General features: G+C 44.4%; 1 protein-coding gene and 1 pseudogene across 1 annotated transcript; both read left to right on the plus strand.

Moving 5' to 3' along the window:
- The first annotated feature begins 9,759 nt into the window (after positions 1 to 9,759).
- On the plus strand, positions 9,760 to 10,622 carry LOC123443776. The gene is made up of 2 exons (XM_045120304.1): positions 9,760 to 10,083; positions 10,166 to 10,622. The coding sequence occupies exons 1-2, from the start codon at positions 10,048 to 10,050 to the stop codon at positions 10,400 to 10,402; spliced, it is 273 nt and encodes a 90-aa protein (XP_044976239.1). The 5' UTR covers positions 9,760 to 10,047; the 3' UTR covers positions 10,403 to 10,622.
- Positions 10,623 to 10,776: 154 nt separating this feature from the next.
- On the plus strand, positions 10,777 to 11,445 carry LOC123441741 (annotated as a pseudogene).
- The last annotated feature ends 526 nt before the right edge of the window (positions 11,446 to 11,971 follow it).

The raw sequence follows: 11,971 nt of genomic DNA on the forward strand, positions 1-11,971 counted from the left end.
GTAGACGGTGGGTGAACAAATTACTGTCGAGCAATTGATAGAACTGCGCAAAGTCGTGACGTCATCTATGGCAATGATTATATCTATATGCATCACGTCCAAAACAAGTAGACCGATACTTTCTGCATCTACTACTATTACTCGACACGTCAACCGCTATCCAGCATGCATCTAGTGTATTAAGTCCAAAAGAACAGAGTAACGCCTTAAGCAAGATGACATGATGTAGATGGACAATTTCATATCTACGACAAAGCCCATCTTGTTACCCTTGATGGCAACTACACGATGTGTGCCTTGCTGCCACTAATGTCACTGGGAAAGGTCACCACACGGTAAGAACCCAAAACCAAGCACTTCTGCCATTGCAAGAATCATAGATCTAGTTGGCCAAACAAAACCCAAGACTCGGAGAGACTTACAAGGATATCAAATCATGCATATTAGAAATCAGCAAAGACTCAAATATATATATCATAGATAATCTCATCACAAATCCACAATTCATCGGATCTCGACAAACACACCGCCAAAGAAGATCTCCATGAAGATCATGGAGAACTTTGTATTGAAGATCCATGAGAGAGAAGAAGCCATCTAGCTACTAACTACGGACCCGTAGGTCTGAAGTGAACTACTCACGAGTCATTGGAGGGGCATGATGTTGATGAAGAAGCCCTCCAACTCCAAAGTCCCCTCCGGCAGGGCACCGAGAAGGGTCTCCAGATGAGATCTTGTGGAAACGGAAGCTTGCGGCGGCGGAAAAGTGTTTTCATGGACACCCTGATTTTTTCTTGATTTTTAGGGAATATATAGGCAAAAGACCTAAGGCAGGGGAGCGCCAAGGAGGCCACAAGCTTGGTTGTCGCGGCCTGCCCCCTGGCCGCGACAACAGGGCTTGTGGGCTCCCTGTGGGCCCACTTTCTTGGCCCTCAAACCTCCTGATATTCTTCCGTTCTGGAAAAAATCATTTTGGGGATTTTATTCCGTTTGGAGTCCGTTCCAAAATCAGATCTGAAAAGAGTCAAAAACACAGAAAAACAGGAAATGGCACTTGGCACTGAGTTAACAAGTTAGTCCCAAAAAAGATATAAAAGGTAAACAAAACATCCAAAGTTGACAAGATAACAACATGAAACCATCAAAAATTATAGATACGTTTGAGACGTATCAGCCCCCACCTCGGTGACTCCCTGTAGCGCGCCCAGAGTGCAGTTTTGGCATGCCACGACATGCTGGTGCGCTCTGAGGCACTTTGGATGTTTTGAGCATGTCCTGGCACTTGCTGGGGGTGTGGCTAGCCATTTGGTTTTAGTGGGAGCTTCGGCTGGTCAAAGGAGGCAAGAAATACTGGTGATGTCAGTCATGAACTGAGGTCTAAATTGCGGTTTTTGGCCTTTCCACATTGAACGAGTGAGGGGCCAGTTGACTGGGGTTAGATACAGGTGCTAGCTGCTTAATCTAAGAGTTTGAAGCAAAGGAGTTTTGTTTAGCTGTGGCTAAGGTGGCTTTTTCCTATCTGTCAGAAGGTGTTCAACAGTGGTCACAGAGGGTTGCACCCCACCACTGGTGCTGAGACTTAACAGGTTTGGTTTTGGTGATAAACCATGAAGTTCCACCAAATTTGAGCTCCAATGGACAAGTTTAGCTTTGTAAACTTGAAATCACTCCAATATGACCAGATATGTTCCTTCCAAAGGGAGTGTGGGCAAACTAAGTCCCACAAATCCCATTTTTGGTGTAGAACCCTCATTTGAGGTATTAGGCACTCCTGCAAAGTTTTAGCCTCATTGGACAAACTTTGCTATGTAGAGTTGCTCTAACTTGATTCTGGACAAACAAGTTTTTGGGTTATTTGGGGTCCTTATCCACCTTTGATCAAGGTGAAACTTTATGTGGACACCAAACAAGGCTTAGGGATAACACTCGAATTTTCTAGGAATTTATTGAGAATATTTCCTTCGGAAATATATCAAAATGCCAAAACAGACAGAAATAGCTTTTATAGTTTTAATCAATAAATATAATATAAAATGGGGTTTAAAATCCTATGTATGGAAAATATATGTCCTTCTGATCATCTCTAAATTTAATCAGATTTTTCGAAAGCAGAAACGTATTTTTCCATGTTGGAATACCAATTCTGACCATAGAAATGGACAGGTTATTTAATTAGGAAAATACTCTCAAAATTAATTATTTTTGTGGTTTTTAAATATAAATATAGGAAAAAGTCAGATTACCAAATATGAGTAGTAGCACTGCTTGCTATCAAAGACATGTATTGCAACTCAAGGTGGTTTTACTATGGTTATCAAAGGTTTTTGGAAATGAGTATAATGCCAAAGGTATTTAGGGTTTTAAAACCTCACATGATTAAGCATACAAGCATACAATGCCAAGCATGGCACTCACAACATTAGCTTTGAAAAAGTTTTAACAAGCTCAGAATTTTACAATAAAGACAAGTGATAGCAAAAACAGGGTGTGACAGCCCTGCCATGGAAACAAGCCCTCGAGACCACCCCAGGTGCAGCTAGGTGTCGCGCGAGGGCCCCCCTCGACCTTGGCCGTTCGTTGGCTAGGACGTCGCAATTTCCCGCGCCTCTTCTCTACTTCTCCCACAGGAACGTCCATGGATCAAGCCGCCCATGGAGCTTGGAGTCCCACCGCGTCGACCTCTGCACGGCGCCTCCATCCCCAACTCCGTCGGGATCACGTGACCTAAGGCTGCCTCCGTCCCTTCCCCATGCTCCCGTGCCAGCCAAACCTGCTGCCAAGTCACGCCATCGCCCCAGACCTGCATCCCCAACCATGGCTAAGCTCTGCTTCATCTTTAGGTTCGTGATAGGGTATACCTCTTCTAGCCCAACGCCCATGGTTTTTCATAGTTGCTTTGTAGCCCAACAGGTTAGCCCATTGGTCTGGAACCACGAGATCCTGGGTTCTAATTTTTTTGCGTTTCCAACAGATCAGCTGCCTAGTACGTTCAATTAGCAACCGAGTCTCAATTTTGTCACAAGTGCATTGATAGTCTATTGGCTTGCGTAGCCTGTGTCCATCCAAGGGGTCTGGGTTCGAATCCCAACAACCCTTGTTTTTCTTTTGTATAGTGGTTATGTCTTTTATTTAGGTTCGCTCGGTATATTCTTCTAGCTAAAAATCCATAGTTTTGCTATATCTTGGCATAGCCCATTCGTCAGATTGTAGTGATGCACGCAGGAGGTCTTGGGATCAAATCCCCATGGCTTCTCTTTTATTTTCACCCTGTGTATTTATTTTCTCTTGCATGCATGTTGCGTCCATGTCATATGATCTTGTGTGACCCGTATCTTTTAGACCATAGCGCCATTGGAGATGAGCTATATATATAAACTGGCTAGATTGACGTGTAGTTTCACGTGCTCCACTTTATATTGCCGTTTAACAAACATAAAATGTGTTTAGGACAGATCTCGACAGATTTTGAAGTTAACACATGGGGTCAGTTCGGAGATTCTATATGATGTTTCCGACCTCATTTAAAATGCCTAGATAGGTAGTTTATTTGTGCTTCACCCCTTTCCATGTCTAACAACATTTAATATTGCCGTGTACCTAAACTGGAGTGAACTAAATAAATGAAATGTGGAGTTTCCACAATATGCAACTCGTTGCATATTGAGCTTCACTTAATGTGTAATGTTTGATTGTTCTGATTTGCCATGCCATGCATTGCATAATTGAAATGACATGCATCATATTAGGTTGTGCATCATATCGTGCATGTGCCGTGGTGAATATCGTGTTTGATTCTTGTTCTGGTTTGTTTCCTCTTGATACTGTCCCGAACCGCTTCGAAGTGTGAGGATTCATTCGACAATGTCGGTTCGTCTGCTTCACGGAGTCAATCTTCTTCCAAGTGGGATCTTAGGCAAGATGACCATTTCCCTAGATACCATTACTATCAATGTCGTGCTAGTTGTCTCGTTTCTTTCATTATGTGTCGTTTCCTACCACATGTTAAATGTCAGCCTCCCAACATTGCCATGAAAAACTGTAACCTTTCCACAACCTAGCAAACCACTTTTGGCTATGTTACCGCTTGCTTAACCATTTGATAGCGTTGCTAGTTGCAGGTGTAGTTGCTTCCATGTAAAAACATGGGTTCCTTGTTATATCACCATATTAATGCTATTTAATTTAGTGCACCTATATACTTGGTAAAAGGTGGAAGGCTCGGCCTTTCTAGCCTGGTGTCTAGTTCCACTTTTGTCGCCTTAGTTTCGGCTACAGGTGTTATATTACATAATTTTGTGCTCCTAACACCATCGGGTTTGTTATGGGGACCCCCTTGATAATTCGTCTTATATTAAAACTGGTATGGCAGGGCCCAACTTTGGTACTATATTTGCCTAAATAACTAATAAAATATTCATAGGGTTTGATCACCCCATGGATAATTTATCAACCACCTAGCTAGTGCTCCTCATGAGTGTTGGTTCAAAACAGAGGCACTTGCGGCGCCACCCGGGGCAAGTTGGGGGATGTCTATACGGCCACCATACGTAGTGCTCATCCGGTCGTGTCCTGAGAACGAGATACACGGCTCCTATCGGGTTCTTCGACACGTGGGGCAGCCTTGCTGGATTAGTTTGACCTTTTATGAAATATGTTGTGCGTCGGGATTCCGGTGAGGCTTTGGGTTATCTCAGATTTGAGATTTTCCACTAAGGAATCCGAGGAGGTCATGAGTTTCGTGATCGAGGCTTTCTATGCGGCTTGTGGTAATTTGTGATGGACTAGTTGGAGCACCCATGTAGGGTTAAATCTTTCGGAAAGTCGTGCCCGCGGTTATGTGGCAACGTGGAAACTTTGTTTAACATCCGGTTCTATATAACTTGAAGTAAGCTTAATTAAAATATGCCAACTGTGTGCGTAACCGTGACTATCTCTCTCGTGAGTTCCTTTCTCCGACTGAGGACATAGTGGGGTTATGTCTGATGTAAGTATGTGTTCTGGATCATTCAGTTAATCAACATTAATTCACGTTCGTTATGCGTAGGTCATCCCTCTCTTATTCTTGTACTCATATGTTAGCCACCTCAAATAAATGCTTAGTTGCTTACTGCAGCCTCACCACTTAACCATACATCACCCATTAAGCTTTGCTATTCTTGATACCTTTGGTCCCTGTGGCTCACAGTTTACTACAACACTAGTTGCAGATACATGTAAATGATACTAAGATGTGAGTACGATGATTGTGCTATTGGAGTTTCTTCTTCTTCATCAGCGATCTAGGATGGGTTCCAGTCCGGCAACCTGGGAAAGCAAGGATGGACGTCGTTCTTTTATCGTTTTTTTAGTCTGTAGTCGGACCCTACTCTTCTTCATGATGATTGATTATGTTGTTGAACTCGTGTGAACTTATGTAGCTTGTGGCAAGTGAAAGCCAATTCCATATACTCATCTTCTCAGTACATGTACTTGTAACGATATCCATTCTTGCAAAACGATGAGATGAGCATCTATTCCTGTCGAAGCCCTAACGCCAAAATGAGGATAGGATCACATCTTCGGCGTTACAAGTTGGTATCAGAGCAGTACCGACCTAGGAGCCCCATTTATTGATTGAACTTGGCCGAGTCGAGCCTAGCAAAACTACTTTGAGTGTAGCTATATATCAGAGAGTAGGATTGTTTTTTCTCCTCTTCTATGCTCTAGTGAAGAATCTTGACGTGATAATTTTAATTATACTCCTCTTCTCACTCAGAAAAAAATTAGGATCACGCGAATATTTTTGGAATCTATATGATGTCGATGTGTCGGAGTTCTGTCTTGGTGCCTCCTGCTGACTTGATTTCTTCCGGGGAGTTTAGCTCCAGGGGATTCTTGAGCACATCGTTATCATTGATATTTCTTAGTATCTCAGGACGAAGGATGTTCGAAATTGCTTCAATACTAGTAGTGTCGAGAGGAGTCTGGCATACCCAGTCTGGTGGAGAGAGTTCAGATGTACTGCCATACTTAGTACCATTGTGTTTTCGAGGATCTGAGGTACATGAATTTTTGAGATCCCTGATTATGTGTTGATGGATTTGATACACTGGACAAGTTAGTGTTATTGTTAGGAGTTGAGTGATGAATTTTACTCCTTATATCCACGGACCCGATTGCATGACCAGAAATTTCGGGAGTTCTTACGTGGGAATTCAAGTAGTTATCTATAGGACAATCTTCCAACAGATGCATGATGTGAGGTTGGGGTTCGACATCTAGTGGATTCATTTGTTCACGGTCGTTTTTACACAGGACAGTCTTGATATATGTCATCAATATGCTTCGACAAGCCTTGTAGTTCGCTACGCCTAGGGAGCATATTCGAGCGCCATTTCAATATGACAATCCAATGTACGATCGAGCCCGTGTGATCCTATCCATGAAAATATTGAGCGGAATCTCTATCATATGTTTGTTCTGGCTAATTTGCAAGCCTGATCCTTTGTTTTGTTGGTGTATGGTAATTCGAGTTGCTTCGATGTCAAGTGCTGATTTCATATCTTTCCTTAGTGGCGTTGTCATATTTTTATGGGAATGCAAATTCTTTTGAACATTCAAGTTGTCTTATCAATTCATTTCAATGGGAGTAGTCATGTCAATTCATTTCACCCGGTGTGCTTCTCTTCAAGTCAATTCTATCCTTTTCAATATATTTGCAAGATCAATCACTCATTTCTTTCCGGAGTTCGTCTCATGTGCCCCAAGTTATCTTTGTTTTTCCACTATCTTCTCTTTTGTCTGGTATCCGGTGTTCCATCATCAAGTTTCTAAGGAGTTAGAGATCATCATTCTTCATTATTATTTTCTTCTCCGGTGAATTCAATTCAAGCTATCCATGTTCATCATATCCTTTTCATCCTTTAAATTTTTTCCCTTGTTGAAAATTCTTCTCAAGTCTTTCTTGTTTTTCATCCATCTCTATTCTATCCGAGGTGCTGAAGATATCTGAGAAGTTCTTGTTTTCAATCCTTTCAATTGTTTCAAGGCTCTCATCTCATCAAGTTTTTCATTTATACCGGTGCAATCAATCTTTCTTAGCAATATTTTCAACGATATTTCTTTTGAGTGGGCCCATAACCCAGAAGTTTTCCCAGGTTCTTCCCAGCTCTTCTTGTTTTTTTCTGGAAATGTCTAATTCTTTTCATATCTATCCGGTGCATTTTAGTGTTGTTTTCATTCTCGATCCTCCAAAGGCCATCATTTCACAAGATTTCTTCATTCTCACCTTTCAGCTTTCATTCTCAAATTCTCCTCAACTGTTGTCTCTTCGTTCGTCTCTCAATTATTCCTGTGCCTCATTCAAGTTTTCTGTTAGGCGGCTCAAGATGTCTTCATTCTAAAGGTGTTCTCAATATTCTTGTTGGAAACCTCAAGTATTCTTTCTCTTGCATTCCAAAGAGCAATTCTTCCTCCTTTATCCTTTGAGATGGTGTTATAACATTCTTGTTAGTGGAGGAGGCTCGAAGAGAATTTGTTTCAAGAATGAGATATTTAAACCCACCAATTCTACAATCATGAGTTTTCAACCCATGGTTTATTCATTGAGTTATCTCGAATTAGATTTCACCTAAATTTTTCTAAGGATTGCGGCTATTATGGTGATTATCATTGATCCAAGTTCTCAATATATCCTCTTGGTGTAAGAGGTTTTGCCTTTCTTGTTGCATCTAATCAATCCTTGTTTCTGTTAGTGGTTGGTTGTCACCTCATTATTTTGGGATGCTTTTCATAAGTCCACTACAATCTTGTTCTTTTCGTTGTTGGTTTTCCTACAACTCCGTTCTATTATTCTTGCAAGGATGCTTTCCAAATTCAATTGTGGTAGTAGTTTTCATTTTCTTCTCCGTTCCTTCTTCCCAATGATCTAGTTTCTATTCTCTTGTTCCGGAGTTGTTGTGGTGTTGCTCTTATTGAATCTATCGACTCTACTCATCAAGATCATGTTCTTGCTTGCTTGTCCATTTAACCGGAGTGTTGTGTCTTCCTTCATGCTCTTTCCTTGCATACCAATTTAGTTGGCTTGTTGTGAATCTTGTCAAGATCTTTCCATCTTATCATTCTTCATCTCTTTACAACTTTCAAGGATCGTTGGTTTCACTCGTCTGTCAAAGAAGTGACTAAGTTTTACCTCTTCTTTCAAATCCTCTTCCCCTTTTGATTCTTAGATCTCAGGGCAAGATCTCTTGTTAGTGTGCGAGAGTTGTAACAGCCCGAGACCGACGCTCCAGAATATTCCCTTTTATTCCGTTGCCGTCGTGTGATTAGAATGTTGGGAAAATCTAATTAGCACCGCCGCACCTAATCCTTCCCGTGCATTCATGTCCAAGCATTAAAAAAGACACCCGTCGCTTTTAAACTGCTCCACAACAGCATGGGCTCATGCATGCATGCATGTGGGCTGAAAAAATAATTTATCTCATAGATTAATAATTTTATTGAAGATTCGTCTTTACCGTTAGGTTCGTCTCGACGAGACCTTCAAAATAAGATCCCATGTTGACATGTTTCGTTGAATTTTTTTTCGTCGTTCCTATTTGCCACATTTATGTCATCATAGTTGTCATCTTACGGTGTGCAGTTGTCACAAAAATTATACATAGTTACCGGGGCAATAATTTTATACCTTTTAAGTATTGCAGTGTTATGTGAATCTAAAAGTGGTTATTAAAGCACTAATAATAAGCAAGTAAATCCATGAACCAGCACAAGCACAATAAATCAAGTTTTTTAGTGGGGTATATCGACATTCATAAACCTGATAACCAAGTTAATTTAATATGAGAACTATGTGACAAATAATATGACAAGTAAATAATAGTATTCTGGCAACTATCGACGAAAAAAAATATTGTCGAAACATATCAATATGGGATCTAGTTTCGAAGATCTCAATGCGAGAAAGCTAACGATGAAAACGGATCGTCAATTGAATTTATAGTTTAAGAGATAAAACTTTTTTAAAGTTTAACATTAGAGGAATCTTTGCTGATGTCATGCATGTGTATTAGTTTGCATGTGCGTGAAGAAAACCGCAGCACGGGAAAACGCATGTGCTGCGACGCTATGTAGTGGATCCCTAGAATGTTTGCCGCACTCATCATTGCATCATTTGCATCATCCGCATTGCTACGACGGTCCGTTGCCATCTGTTTTCAAAACTTGCATCCGTTATTAGTTGCCCGTTCTCTCCATTTTCGTCGTTGACCGTTTCGAGACCAACCAAACTCGCACGCGCCCGCAACACCGTTATTTTTTTCAAAGTGTGTCTAAATATTCTCGGATTAGTTTGAAACTTGACGTGCGGTCATATTATAGTGTAGATAGACATCCTTCCAAATTTCATCGCGATTGGAGTTCGTTTGATAACCAAAACGTTAAACCTATAGCGGCACTATAGTCGGTCATTTCGTTGGACGTTTTGGGTTTAAAAAACTCTGTCGCCTGGTGCCCGTTTTCACTCTCATCTCCGCCTAGCCTGTGTGCACAGTGCACCGACCTGCCCGTAACCTAGTTCGAAAAACCTCCCGGAACTCGAACCCGGCAGTCGTGACCGTTGGATTTGGATCAACCCCGTAATATTCTAAACCATCATCGATTTGTTAAAAGATCTACCTAACCTAGTTTTTCCCGATCTTTCGATTAAAAATCAAAGGAACTAGATGAGGCTAAACCTAGCCTATTAACTATATAAATAATCCACCCCTACCTAATTCGAGACGAACCCTAACTCCTAGGGATCTTGTCCCGCAGCCGCCGCCACCCACCTGGTCTTCCCCATCGGGCCAACCCGAAGCGCCTCCTCCTTCCAGCCGCTGTGAGCGAGCCCGAGCTCCAGCGCGTACCCGAGCTCCTCTGTGATGCCAGAGATGCCCAACGCCGCTCCTGGTCAAACTCCCAGCGCCCCTTCCTCCTCAGCCTCTTCTCCACCTGCCCAGCCCCGTCGTTGACCTCGCTGCCGCCTGCGCTGCGCTGCACTGCACCGGTGGTGTCCCGTGCCTCCAACCTATGGCCAGCGCCGGTGTGCCTCGCCGGCGCTACCAGGTTCTTGCCCCGAGCTCGTCCCTCCTCTATTACCCGGCTCTCCCTCTCATGCAACTTCTCTCTCTGTGTGTTTGATATGCAGGGCTGCTCCGCCATGGACGCGGACCCTCGAGACCACCCCAGGTGCAGCTCGCTGTCGTGGCAGGCCCCCCCTCAAACTTCATCGCTCGTGGGCCAGGACGCCGCAACTTCCAGCGCCGCTTCTCTGCTTCTCCCGCAAGAACAGCCATGCTCAGGCCGCCCATGGAGCTCGGAGTCCCGCCGCATCGACCTCTGCAAGGCGCCTCCACCCCCAACTCTGTCGGGATCAGCGACTTGAGGCTCCCTCCGTCCCTTCCCGACGCTCCCGTGCCAGCCAGCCCTGCAGCCAAGTCGTACCATCGCCCCAGACCTGCATCCCCGACCATGGCTAAGCTCTATTTCGTCTTCAGATTTGCGACAGGGTGTACCTCTTCTAGCACAACGCCCCCCGTTTTCAAAGTTGCGTTGTAGCCCAACTGCTCAACCCGGTTGTTGGAACAAGGAGATCCTTGGTTCGAGTCCCGGCTGATCCAACATATTTTTGTGCGTTTCCAACAGGTCAGCTGCCTAGTACGTTCAATTAGCAACCGAGTCTCAATTTTGTCACAAGTGCAATGATAGTCTGCTGGCTTGCGTAGCCTGTGTCCATCCAAGGTCAGGATGTAAATGGCAATGGGTTTCACTAGTCCCATGTATGCCATCCACGTAAAACAGTATACACGACGTTTGTGGATATCACCTAAAAATAAGTGGCATTAGTGAACAGCCCAAAGCCGGCGGGGCCCTCCTCTCGTTCGGGAACAGGTCGTCCAAGTCGGACGAGTACCGGTAGGCGCACTGCAGCCTGGCGGCGGATGGTGTCGAACCGGGAGTCGGCGCGGTGGTCGCGCATGAGGGACTGCCGACGTCGACGGTGATCGTGTACGAGGTGCTCGACCCGATCGTGACCAACGCCGGCGCGTGAAGCGTGCGCCTTCTCGGCCTTCACGGACAGCTTCGTCGACAGAACCGGGGTGAGAGACTTCTCCAAGTACAGGCTGCGTCCGGCAGACTTCGCGCACGCCTTCTTCTCGGTGGTTGTGTTCGCGGGGGTGGCGCTGCTAGCCGACGCCAACACGGTGGCGTGCTTCTACCCGGCGCTCAGGGAGCAGCAGAAGCAGGTGGTCATGGCGCTGCCCGTCGTGATCGGCGCCCTTGCCAGCGTCGTCTTCGTCGTGTTCCCGTCCAAGCGCCACTCGATCGGGTACACGCCGGCGAAGCCTGCCGCGAGCTCGCTGGTGTCGGAGTAGCTAGGCCGGCTGGTGATCTCGATGTATGCGCTCTCCCGCCGTGTGCTTGTGTTTTGTGTGCGTACATTTTTTAGTCGAGTTTTGTGTGCGTCATCAGGGACTGCGAACGCTTGCTGCGCGACAACGCCGGCTTCAGGGACGAGCGGGCCAAGCTGCGGGAGCAGCTTCTACCATGAATGCATCCTGTATCAGGTCGCTTTGTAAATACGCGGCACTATGCGGACATCACATGCGCCACAAAATAATAATTGGACTATGACATAGTCCCATATAAGAAGTAGTGGTCAGAGCGCGCAAGTACCGCAACGCCCGGTGAGTTGTCCATTTACATCCTGAATCCAAGGGGTCTGGGTTCAAATACCAGCAACCCTTGTATAATGGTTATGTCTTTTGTTTAGGTTCGCTTGTTATATTCTTCTAGCTAAAAATCCATAGTTTTGCTATATCTTGTCGTATCCCACTCGTCAGCTTGTGGTGATGCACGCGGGAGGTCTTGGGATCAAATCCCCACGACCTCTCTTTTATATTCACCCTGTGTATTTATTTTCTTTTACATGCATGTTGCATCCATGTCATAT

This window comes from Hordeum vulgare, chromosome 3H (assembly GCF_904849725.1).
Source record: "Hordeum vulgare subsp. vulgare chromosome 3H, MorexV3_pseudomolecules_assembly, whole genome shotgun sequence".
Taxonomy (NCBI): domain Eukaryota; kingdom Viridiplantae; phylum Streptophyta; class Magnoliopsida; order Poales; family Poaceae; genus Hordeum; species Hordeum vulgare.